At 40.9% G+C, this 13403-nt stretch overlaps 1 protein-coding gene across 5 annotated transcripts in view; it reads right to left on the bottom strand.

Moving 5' to 3' along the window:
• Positions 1 to 3206: 3206 nt before the first annotated feature.
• Positions 3207 to 13403, bottom strand: part of OMA1 (OMA1 zinc metallopeptidase) — an 80911-nt gene continuing 70714 nt past the window's right edge. For 4 of the 5 annotated variants that reach the window (XM_045477574.1, XM_045477577.1, XM_045477578.1 and 1 more), the window contains one exon: positions 6510 to 6964. In XM_045477574.1, coding sequence (XP_045333530.1) covers positions 6752 to 6964 — 213 coding nt within the window. In that variant the 3' untranslated portion in view covers positions 6510 to 6751. Of the gene's footprint in view, positions 3596 to 6509; positions 6965 to 13403 lie in introns of those variants that run through there. The other variant, XM_045477576.1, reaches the window with a different exon arrangement.

The following is a 13403-nucleotide window of genomic DNA, read 5'->3' on the forward strand; positions in this document are numbered from 1 at the left end:
GATAAGGATTCTTAGAACTGTTTGCGGTGTAATCCTGGGCCAGTTACTTCACCCCTCGGAATGTGAGTGTCTTCATCTGTTACTGGGGGGTTGTTATGGAGATTCAATAATGACAAGTTTGACAGTGGACTTCACAGTTTTGTTTCCCCTCACAGCAGGCCCCGAGGCAGGTACTACGGTAGGGTAGGTGGGCACCGGGTCATTTATTTGGCAGTGATCTCAGGGAAGCACATGTGAAGAAGTGGATGAAGAGAGACGGAAGGGAGGGAAGCCTATAGAGTACGCATTAATGAGGGGGTTAACGTTCTGGGCAGTGGGGACCCAGTCCCACAGGGGACCTGCTGACAAACTGTGGAACAAGCCCTATGTTAATTTACTCACGGATATTGATCCCCTGGATATGGGACACCAGGGGTGCCCTTCTGAGGTGCCCCTGCTTGTGGGTGAGTGAAATCATGTGGTTCATGTGGTGCCAGAAAAACCGTTAGGCAGAAAAGGAGGCAGCAGGGTGAGAACAGGACTGGAAACTCTCCACCCTGGCTGCAGGTGAGTTCGGTGGGCCAAGGGGACAAAGGGACAGAGGGGTGGCCTCACAGGTGGTCCTGACATGCATTCTTTTTTGTTCTGTGTTTTTTGTTTTGGTGGGGGGGGGGGGGGAGTTGAGAGAAAGAGAGAGCAGGGAAGGGGCAGAGAGGGGTGGGGGGGGGGGAGAGAGAGAGAATTGCAAGCAGGCTCCACACCGTCAGCACAGAGCCCAACGTGGGGCTCGAACCCACGAACTGCTGTCACACACTCTTGATGCACATACCTCCTCCATGCTGGCATCCTGAGCCCTGGGCATATATTTGGGCCTCATACACATCACGACGCCCTAACCGTTCCTATGTCCATCTTCCAGGGGAAGAAAATCGAGCTTTTACAGAGGACACTCACCTATGCAGAACGAGCTGGCATCAAATCCAGCTCGGACTGCAGTGCGTGGGCTCTTAAGGGAAAGCCTAACCAGAACGTTAGCCTGCTGGACAGAACTGGGAGACTCACACTGTGAGGAGCTTGCCCTGACAACGCTGAAAGGCGATGCTAGTCACTATTCTATTTTTTTTTTCTACTATTCTATTCTCATACTGATTCAAGAGGCACCTCTCGGGGTGCCTGGGTGGCTCAGGTCATGATCTCACAGTTCGTGGGTTCGAGCCCCGCATCGGGCTCTGTGCTGACAGCTCAGAGCCTGGAGCCTGCTTCGGATTCTGTGTCTCCCTCGCTCTCTGCCCCTCCCCTGTTTGTACTCTGTCTCTCTCTCTCTCTCTCTCAAAAATAAACATTAAAAAATTAAAAAAAAAAAAAAAAAGAATAGATCATCTTCAATTCTGTGTTGTACTCGATCAGGCAATGGCCATCCTTTTGGAAATGACCTCTCTTAACTAATAATCTTACAGCCCAGACTAAGACAATGCTAGAATATAAGAATCAGCAGGGGTATAGCTGTTTGGATGCTCTAAAAAGCATATACATGTTAACTATATTCAAAACCCATAATAATCCTGGGAAGTAATCAGGGCAGATGTTACAATCCCATGTTGCTCCCCCCAAAATAAGACTAGTCATGTTGTCCTCGATCTCTCAAGGCTACTATAACATCAGAAGAACAGTTGTAGAAAAAAAATCAAATTCAACTTGTCTGTGTAGAAAAACAATAATTGCTTTTAAAAATATCTTTAAATATAGAACAACAGAACACTTAAGTAGACCATCCATCATCCCTAACCTACAAAAATATACTGGTCAAAATTAATACATGTTAATTTTACTTTCTTTTATATTCTGAAGAGAAGAAGACGGCAATCTGACTTCAGACCCGTGTGGCCCAGGATGAGGTCCTAGGCTCCTTATGGTCCACAAAGATGGTACTGGGAATCTTTTAGCTATGCTTAATATTTCAGAGAGCCTAACTAAAAATTTTATATTTTCTCTCACATAATTAGGCCACCCAGACTAATTAAAATCAGAAATTTTTCTCTTGGCTAGAATTTTGATAATACCAGAAATCACATGATGATCAGAGGTCCTGATTGGTGTTTGATGATATCACAAAAATTCTGAGACGTGCAAGCAGGATCACACTGTGACTTATGCCCCACACCCAACTAACTCAACTCCTAAACAGCCAGCATAGCAAGAAACCCTAGTCACGAGTCTATACCCTCCACTCCTTCAAGACAGAACTGTGTGCTGTAAAAGTCCATGCACACAGTCGGGTCATATAAAAGGGGTCCTTGATTAAAAGGCTGGGAGTCACTGGCCTACCTCTAAAGGCTATTGGTTCTCGGACAGAAGTTAGGGGTTGGTGTAAAGGGGTTTATACTGACAGGGTTCCTTCCAGTAACGAAGTGAGAGATATTTCTCACCACAGATTAAGGAACTCTCTAGGTCTGAATAAAAACAATGTAAGGAACACCTGAGTGGCTCAGTCGGTAAAGTTTCTGACGCTTGATTTGGGCTCAGGTCATGATCTCATGGTTCATGAGTTCGAGCCCCGTGTCAGGCTCTGTGCTGGTGGTTCAGATCTTGCTTGGGTTCTCTCTCTCCCTTTCTGTCCCTCTCCCCTACTCTCTCTCGCTCTCTGAAAATAAATAAACAACAAAAAAACACATTATAAGATGATTTAGCCCTCCCATATATGAATGTACTTAAATATTTTTACCACCTGTCATAGAGTATTAAAATGAATGCATTTAAGAGAAAGGAGGGTTCCCAAGGGAGGGGTGAAGGAAATGAACACTCTTCATCACCACTTCCTTTCTGAGATTTGCCACCTGGAGTAGCAGTAACTAGCTGGAGAGCACAGACTTTGGAGTCAGCAGATGAGGGTTTGAATCTCAGTTCTGCCATTATGAGCGGAGTAGTGCTGGGCACACAGTTGCCTAGTATCTTTGAGCTTTGGTTTCCAGATAAAGAATGTAGGTAACACCTCCCTCCACAAAGAGTGTGGTATTGCTGAGAGAGCACCGGATTACAAATCAAGAACCCTTTCCTTCTGATCCCAGTTCAGACTTTCACTTGAAGTGCATCCTTGGGTAACTTGCCTCACTCCTCCAAGCTTTAGTCTTCTTCCTTATGAGTAAATAACACCACTTGTCCTTCCAATCACATGGGCTGGTTTTGAGGATAGGAGCAACGGAAAAAAAATATCTTACGGATGATAAAGCAAATACACTAATGCAAATTTACTATCAACAGAAACAAAACTTAGGCAATATTGTTTTTGCTCAGATTAAGTTATCATTTCTGAACCAAATCTGCAAAGAATTATCTTGTTTCTTTGCCTGCTGAAAGAGGAGAAACATAACAGGTTTTTATTCCAGTTACTGAACAGGCGCTGTGGTTGTACGTGAGCCACTCTGTTTGTAGGGTGCCGACTGTAACCATCCTCAGCTCCAGCCTGTCGGGATCACCCGTCCCCTGTGGTGGTTACTGTTTCTGGGTTGCTCTTTAGAGATTGCAGTTAGTATTGAAGGTTTTGTTTCAATAGTTGCAAGGTAACCTTGGCAGCTGCTCGCAGCCATCTTGACATCAGCAGGGAAGAGCGAAACCAGAGCTGAGAAAAATCACAGAGAAAAAGCCACTGCTCTGACGATATCACAATACTCTGGACTAAATCATGTCCAAAGCTAGTGTGCTTCTGGGCTTTTTTGTTAGGTGAGGCAGTAAATTTTGAGGTTTTTTTTTTTCCTGTTCTTGCAAGTAAAATAATCTTAAGAAATACACCATATAACATCGAGCAAGTTTCATTAACCCTCTCAACTTCACCATCCTGATCTACAATGGGGGGTAAAATAATACCTATCACACACAGGGCTGCAGTGAAGTTCATCAGTGCTTGAAGAATGCTTAGCACGGTGCGTGGTACAAAGTAAGCCCTCAATAAATTGTGGCTATTTGTATTATGTTTGGCGCTCTACACATTATGCTAAATGCTTTCAGTACATCACCTTCCTTAAGCATCATGTCAACCTCACGACACTCTTTTTTCTTATATAATTTTTTTAAGTGTTCCTTTATTTCTAAGAGAGAGAGAGGCAGAGTGTGAGCAGGCGAGGGGCAGAGAGAGGGAGACACAGAATCTGAAGCAGGATCCAGGCTCTGAGCTGTCAGCCCTTGACGAAGGGCTTGAACCCACAAACCGTGGGATCATGACCTGAGCCAAAGTCGGATGCTTAACTGACTGAGCCACCCAGGCACCCCTACAAGGTAGGATTTCTTATCCCCATTTTACAAATGAAAAGAAAAATGAGGGTTAGAGACTTGAAGTGACTTGTCCAGGGTCCTATGGCTACAAAGAGGCAGAGATTTCATAACATATAACTGTTTCTCTTTTTTTATTTTTTTCATCATCCTTTGCCCCGGTGATGTGAAGTGTACATCATCAGTAAAATACCAATTGGATACCTATGTCAAAAATCATTAGTTACCAGAGACATAGCAGTAAATACACATATTCTTTTTGAATTTAGTTTTAGAGGACACCCTTACAATGACCCGGATTACAGGGGAGTTTAGATTGAATTTGTGCCTTGTATTTACTGGCATCATGCTCCTAACAACTGAGAAACTAACCAATGACACCTAAATCCTATAGGCACATGAACAGCCCTGTCAGTATGGTATGCAACTAAATGCAGAGCTTAGAGGTCTTTTCCATATAGAACTTAGAGCATATGTATACATATTACATCCAACTATTTAATCTCTCCTAAAACCCTGAACCGAAATGTAACATTTCTTTTGTATTTTGATCCCATGGGTTAAAAAAATGTCTTTTTCACAGGCACTATAAAGGAATTCTCTTGATACTTTCTCTGTTCCTTCCGACATGTCAACTTATATATGTTTCCTAGGAAGTCCGAACAGTACAATTAGATGTGATAACGGGATGGAAGGAAATATCGACTAGGGCCTCCACGACACTATTTTCTCAGGAAATATACAGGGAAATCTGACGGCCTGTCTTACTGTTTACCTCTAGGTGACATTCTCCAAACGTCTTTACACGTTATAGAATGCCTCAGACAGGACTGCAATGACTACAACAGTTAATCTGAACCTCCTCCTTACAAATGTTATCTTGTGTGCAGATCAAGAAAGTCCTTCCCACTCATCTGTAGTAAGCCCTGGAAAATATAAGCAGCAGCCCCTGAAATTCTCCTCGTAACTAGGTACATATCTTGTCTAAGGAGAGGTGTAAGGACGCATCCCAAATGTGAAGTCACGGGCTTTCAGAGGCAGTGGGGAGAGGCTCCACTGTCCTAAATTGCCTCACCTCCTGCCTCTTCGTGTACACTTTTTGATGGAAAGGTGTGAGAGGAGTGCCTAGAAAGTCATCCTGCAGGTAGGTGATCCTGATTTTATAATTAGGAGATTTTTACCTATACTGAAGCCCTATATGAGGATGCTAAGACACAACTGAGGATCGCATTTGTTCCCTCTGCTAGCATAGTTTTAGATATCTGAGAGCTGTGGAGACAGACTGATCTGCAGCCAGACAGATGTAGCTCTGTTCTTTCTAGGTGAGAGTCCCTGGGTGTACCACATAACCTCTCCAAGCCTGCTTCTCATTGTAAAATGAGGCCACTACAACCTACTTCATGGGGTTTTGGAATAAACGGGTCCAGCTCATAGCAGACAGTCAATAAAAGATCGTTTATTTCCCCTGCAATTCTCTAAGAAACCATTTAATGTAATGTGTCTTTAGAAAAATGTCCCTACCAGGAAGAGAACCTCAACATCACTAGACTTCATCAGTTTGGGAGTACAAATAATTTTATACACATAATAATACACTTTAGAACCCTATTTCCAGATTTCCAGAATATACAGTAATTTCTGAGTACCGCTCGGGCTGTGCCTAGTGCTTCTTCTCCCACCTCCTTCCAACCTTTTACTGATGTCTGCTGCCCAGGGAGGTCAATTTGTGGGTGGCACCTTCTCCCACACCCTTGGTGGTACCCTCGATGAGAACAGGGTGGTTGCCTTCTCTGAGAACCCCCAAGACTCCCAAATTGTAATGTCGTGAAGGAGCCAAGATGACACAACTTTGTTAGGACTTCACAACATTAGCAGCACACTGTGTCTGCAAGGAAATGACCCTACCTCCTTGTTGTGTTTCTCATTGTCACTTGGACCACAAAGAGCACTCCTTTGGCCTCCTATGAAAACAGCTTCTTCAGCTTCTGCCTAGACAGTCCTTTTTCCCCTCGGAGTCCATAAGAGAAGACCAGTAAGTTCTCTATCCCAAGGTCCCCTGTTCCACATAATCCTATCCAAGTGCAAATCAACTTCTGTAAACAGTGCTTCAGACTGATGATCAGTTTCCCAGTTCACCATAACCACCCAGACTTTGAGCTCCAGTTTAGGTTCAGGTGGAACTCTCTCTACAACAAGAATTACTGCACATTCTGACTTCTCATCCACTAGAGGTCTGCCTCCAAATCAAAACCAACTATGAGACAGAGTAAAACATAATACAAATTTATTCTGTGACATTTTCTTCATTGAAGAGATTTTAAAATAGATTAAAATACATCAATATTTCATGAAAATACCTAGTAGAAGAAGTTAGGTAATACCTGTAATATACATGATTTGACCCTGAATATACAATTTTTGTATTTCAAACATCATTTTTTTTAAAGGAACATAAAAATGGTAAGAATTGCTGCATTCTTCATATATCCCATGTCTCATAAATTTTAATTCAACTGCCAGTTCTTTTCTCAACTATGTATGTTAAGGGTATTTGCTTCTGATTTTGAATGGTAGGAGTATCCATTTTCTGTTTCTTAGCAGTGATATTTAGGTCTTCTTTTTCCGATTCTTCAAGAAAATGCTTCATGCTGAGTTTGAACAGTAATCGAGGGTCTGGTCCAGAAAGTGGTGGGCAATTACATATCTCTCTAATTTTAAGGGCCTACAAATGAAGAATACAATACTCTGTGTATATATGTGTGTGTGTGTGTATATATATATATATATATATATATATACACACACACACACACACTATATATATATACATATATATACACACACATATATAAATTTATATATACATATAAATATATACATAAATTATTCCAGTAATTCCTACTATGCTCTATGCAAAACAGTGAAATATAAGAATACATTCTATATTTTTGGAATAAAAAGTATCTTAATTACAACATGTGAAAGAGGACCATAGAGACATTCCTGGTAAATAGTTACATTTTTATTATTTGTTTATACAATAATATATTTGAAAAAAATATCTGCAGCGACTGTCTGATGTCCTATTAGGGATAAACGAGAGGTATCTCTATGATTTCAGTCACACTAGAGCTGATTGTGAGAACACTATTCAGATTTAAAAAGATCTGAAGACTCTAAGACTTTCTCAAGGAAAGGAAAACAAGAGGATATAGAAATATGAACATATTGAAGAAAGATACATGTAACTAGGACAGTCTGAGGGAGCAATGATGCTAATAACCTACAAGATTAAGCAGATCAAAATCATGACAATTTTTAATTCCTGGAAAAACAAAATGCTACAGGAAAAGTAATCACAGAATGATGACATGGTTCAGCTGTGACTGGTGCTTACAGTTTTAAAAACAATGAATCTTGATCTACCCCAAATCACAAACAAACAACTGGAAGAGGGAGAGCTGGATACATGTGGGTGCATGCACAGGTGTATCAGTGATAAAGGAGCCCTTCGTTCTCATCCTCTACGGGGAAAAGTAAATTGGAAATGCTTAAAACTGGAAAGTTAGGAAGTAGCAATATGACTATGTGATGGTAGACGTGGTGGGAAATACCAAAAGAATTATTTAAGAGCTGGAAATGGTTACCCTTAAAACTGAGGGCAGGTAGGGGGATTGGAGCTTTAAATAACTAGACTTGAAGATCTATGTGATTCTTTACAGTGGTTTCATAAAGGACTTTAAGACATAAAAACTAAAATAGTGAATTAAAAAAAATTTTTTTTAATGTTTATTTTTTGAGAGAGAGAGAGAGAGAGAGAACACGAGCAAGGGAGGGGCAGAGAGAGAGGGAGACACAGAATCTGAAGCAGGCTCCAGGCTCTGAGCTGTCAGCACAGAGTCCGACACCAGGCTCAAACCCATGAACCGTGAGATAATGACCTGAACAGAAGTCGGGCGCTTAACCGACTAAGCCACCCAGGTGCCCCTAAAATAGTGAATTTTTAAAGCAAAAACATTTTATATCTAATGGGGGTTAAAAGAAAGATATTTAGGGGAGGGAGCTAGTTTAGTTTCTTATTACTTATAACTTTAATTTTTTTTTCATGTTTGTTTATTTTTGAGAGAAAGAGAGACACAGCGTGAACAGGGGCTGGAGGTGCAGAGAGAAAGAGAGAGAGACACACACAGAATCCAAAGCAGGTTCCATGCTCTGAGCTGTCAGCACAGAGCCCGATGCGGGGCTCGAACCCAGGAACCAAGAGATCATGACCTGTGTTGAAGTCAGACACTTAACCAACTGAGCCACCCAGGCACCCCACTTTTAACTTTTTAATAGTGAGGGATGTTAAGGGATGTAAGTAAAGCTGGGAAGGAAACAATCAATGTTTGTGGGGATAGTAAAATTTTAGAAAGATTAGCCTACCAAGGTCTCACTGTTAAATATTGATGGGGGCAGAGAGGAGGAGGGGTAGCTGGGGAGAAGACCTGAAGGCTGAAGGACAAGAGGGAAGAGGTACGTGGGTACCTGGAAAAAGAGCATTCCAAGTACCAGCAGCAGGGATGCAAGGACCAGAGATGGGAGTGTGCCTGGACTGTTCTAGAACAGTGAGGAAGCTAGCACAGCTGGAGCAGAGCAGGGCATGGGCAAGAGCAGATTATGTAGGCTCTCACAGGTCATAGGGTTTTAGGTTTGACTATGAGTGGGGCTGCCTCTGCTATTTGTGGGGTCCATGGCAAGAATATAAACACTCAGATACCATATGTTTAAATATCTAAAAGCAGTAAGTCAAGCTAATAAACTACTGTAGAAAACATGTTCTATTCTCCCACTTTGAGAAATACACATTCAAAATGACCCTGAAGGCAGGTACAAAACTAGAATTCTTGAATTTTGGAATGTGTAAGGTTACAGGGAACCTACCCACTTCCTGTCACTGGCCTGCTGTCCACTCCCTTCTCCTATCCCTGGCTTCCTGGGCACTATGAGGAGCTTTGTGTGCATGTGTCCAAGGGAAGAGATCCACACAGGCCCAGAAGCAGGCTCAAAAGTGTTTGGGCAAGGAATTCCATTATCCCAAATACCCACAGTGCCACATGGTAGGGGCATAGGTTCTTAGATGGGAATATTCCTTTAAGTTCCAAAGGAGAGAAGGTCACGCAACCAGAGGAAAACCAGAAAAAGGTCTTCTAAATGGGTAATGCCAGGGCAGGAGCTTAGATCTAGGAACACTTCTGATTCTGAAGAAGGCTATGGTTTACCAAAATAAACTAAAGAGGAAAAAGCATTGAAGTGAAATTCTGTGGTGACAGGGGCCTCGTCTGAATTTTCTTTGTATCTCACAATCATCTACTGAGCATTAAAAAAATGTTCATTAAACTTAACTGAAAAATCAAGAAAACGTTTCACAACTATAGCACTGAAATAAACAGAAAGTCAGACCCTCAGCAAAATGGTGACCTACTGCCCAAAGCAGAACACCTTTGAGAGTGTAAGATGCTATTAAAGCACTGAGACATCAGGCACAAAATGAGCCTGCCCTGGCAAAATGGGGACACACAGTCCACTCTTGCTTTAACTCCTTTACAGTCACGCTGATGTCCTTTTCCAAGTGAGAAGCCACTACGTTATGGTTGCTACATCACATGCCTGAGACCTTCACTGGTGTCAGTAAAGGGGCAAGTATGGAGCCTAGCAAGTAACAGCTGGTAAAGCTGAGTTTAGCAATGAGAGATGCAAAGCAGCAAAGGGGAAAGCAGAATGCCATCTAATCTTCTATATTCAGTAAAAGCTTTTCTCTCTCCCCTAAGTTCTTTTATTCAGTATTTTTACATAGTTCTAAATGGCCAATATTTAGAACACCACACTGAATGATCTGCTAGGTACACATCAGTCAGGATACATAGTCATGATCCCTGCCCTCACACAATTTACTTTGCATTTCCCCATCACTGGGCATTTGAATTGTTTCCATAGTTTCATTTTGTTTTACTTGGCTTTAATAAATGACCCTATGAAAATCTTTGCTTAAAAAAAATGTTATAACTTCCATTTGGGTTTACTTGAAGTATACCTGCCAAAAGAATGATGTGAACAGAGTATACTTTTAGTTTATACAGGACCAGACTGCTTTCTATCAGAAAGGCTTTACCAACTTATAATGTCTTCAGCATACAGGCCTATTAACTAAGTTATTCATAATCAGTATAACATAAGATTTCATGATTTTTAACTAGATAATAACCATATAATTCCAAAATTAGAAATTTTGGAAATCATCAGCTGCAGTTTACAGATTGAGGAAATTTAAACCCCAAAGAGGTTAAGTGACTGGCAGGGAACAAAAAATTGCTTGGCAAATGTTTACAGCAGCTTTATTCATAATTGGCAAACCTTGGAGCAGCCAAATGCCCTTCAGTAGGTGAAAGGATAAGTAATCTGTGTTACATCCAGACAGTGGAATATTATTAAGCACTAAGAAGAAATGATCTATCAAGCCATGAGAACACATGAAGGAACGTTAAATGCATATTAAGTGAAAAAAAAAATCTATCTAAAAAGGCTACATAGCATATGGTTCTGACTATATACATAACATTTTGGAAAAGGCAAACAACGAAGACACTAAAAAGATCCACGGTTGTTAGGGCTGAGCAAGGAGAGAGGGACGAATTGGCAGATTATTTGTGGGGCAATGAAACTACTCTATGTCATACTGTACTGGTGAATACAAGTCACTATACATTTGTCAAAACCCACAGAATGTACACTAAGAGTGAACCCTAATATAAACTATGGACTCTGGGTCATAAAGATGGGTCAGTGTAGGTTCACCTTCTGTAATAAATGTACCACTCTGGCACAGGACTTTGATAGTGGGGGAGACTGAGCAAAGGCAAGGGGTATATGGGGAATCCCTCCTGTACCTTCCATGAAATTTTGCTGTGAACCTAAAACTGTTCTTAAAAATAGTCTAATTTAAAAAAAAAAATTGGGAAGAGGCACAAAAGTAAGAAGACTTAGGAAAAAAAAAGGGATGAGAATCTACTTCTGTTGTTTTGATTTTAATCCTCTTACACTGCATGCTTTTGTACTAAATTTTTTACACCACATTGTTTCTTGAGTAAATCTTTTACTGAATAAACGTACTTTTGAGATGTCTGACCTACGTTTAATTGCTAGAAAAACTATATATTCTTCATAAAGGTATTCTATGAATATTTCTACATGTGTGAATCCTCTCCTCCAACTATCGAGCAAACAAAATCCTATTAGACCATAGACATTTCTATCAAATCTTCATCTATTTTGCACAGTAAGATTTTATCACATATGTTGGTAAAATTTTTATTTTCTACTGTCCTTTCCACGTTTATTTTATTACATTTCAGGGTGTCAACATCTTTTATTTTTATAAATTCAAATCTATCTTATTAAATATAGCTTCATCTCCTTAAAAGTCAGCAATATTTTCCCACAACAAGAATATGCCTTTCTGTTGCCTTTACTTCATTTTCTGCATTTAACTGTATGTACTCTACATAACACATACTTAATAAATACATGGTGGATTTTAAACAAACACCTATAAAACACAAGCTATGAATAAATCATTATAATAAATGTCATAGGGAAAACACTCTTTAAGAATCGAGAGTCTAAGAGAAAGCAGGAATGTATTCTAATAACAAAAATATACACTTCTAAGAATCCCAAGGAAGATTTGGAGTTAAATATGGAATTAGCCAACCTAAGGATTCCCACTAGACATGAAAGAAACTAACATATACTGTTCATTTTCTATGTGCCTTGTCCTGTACCAGGTATTTTACTTATCTAAATTGGCGTTACGATATGAACCACTTTTAATATTTATTTTTGAGAGAGACACAGAGTGTGAGCAGGGGAGGAGCAGAGAGAGAGGGAGACACAGAATCTGAAGCAGGCTCCAGGCCCCGAGCTGTCAGCACAGAGCCCGACACAGGGCTTGAACTCACGAACCGCGAGATCATGACCTGAGCCGAAGTCGGATGCTCAACCGACTGTGCCACCCAGGCGCCCCTGATTTGAACCACTTTTAAAATCTTGGGCCTGATGTAGAGTATTTGTCATTGAAATGTCTTAAAAGAGAGAGAGGCAAGGAAAGAGGGGAAAAGGCAGGACCTTACGACACAAATACTTAAGTATGTACATAAAACAGGAGATATTATCACAATTTTACAGATGAAGAACCTGAAGGTTAGATTAGGTAACTTCTGCAAAGTTAGGTGGGTGGTAGATCTGAATTAAAACCCAAAGCTCCCAAGACCGCTGCTATTTTTATTGTACTTCCCTTAAGCATCCTTTTCCCATTATCAACTATTAGTTTGCTACATGCTAAATTTCCATGAGGGAATGTAACTGCTATTCAACTGTACTGCCCAATTTTTCTATTTTTAACCCAGTATTATTTAGCCTATCTTTCCTATTATGACCTAGCATGCTATCATTTAACAAATATTCATTAAGCATCTCAGGGACTGTCACAGGCTCTATGGATACAATAGCAAACAGGGGCCTTACACTGTAGGGGAGGAGACAAGACAATAAACAAGTAAACAAGATCACTTTCGTTGTGTACATGAAGAAACAAAACCGTGAACTTTCTTAGAGAGCAGCTGCATGGAAGAAGGGCTATTTGAGATGGGGGGAATCGAACAAAGCCTCCCAGGGGAGATGACGTTTATGTAAAGAGCTGAGGGAAGAATATTTCAGGCAAGAAGATTGAGTAGAGAAGCTGTGAGGAGGAAACAAGCGCAGTGTGTAATCACTGGAATCAAGGAAAACCTAGGGGAGAGAGACACATAAAAACACTGGAGAAGGAAGCAGTGGCCCAATCACCTGACTCAAAGACTAAGGAATTTGGATTTTCATTCTAAATTCAAGAGATGTCATTGAAAGTTTTTATGCAGGGAAATGACATTGAAAAGACCGTTCTGGCTGCTATACTGAAAACAGGCTGTCGGGGTTGAGGTGAAAATGGAGCAGGAGGATTAAACATGAGCTGGCTGCAGTGAATTGGGGGAGCGGGGGATGCTGGTGACTTCACTAGGGCGGTAGCAGCAGGGATGGAAAAGGCGAAGTCACAGGATCTTCTTGTGGGAAGACACAGAGAAAGAGGA

The sequence above is a fragment of the Leopardus geoffroyi genome, chromosome C1 (assembly GCF_018350155.1).
Source record: "Leopardus geoffroyi isolate Oge1 chromosome C1, O.geoffroyi_Oge1_pat1.0, whole genome shotgun sequence".
In the NCBI taxonomy this organism is placed as follows: Eukaryota; Metazoa; Chordata; class Mammalia; order Carnivora; family Felidae; genus Leopardus; species Leopardus geoffroyi.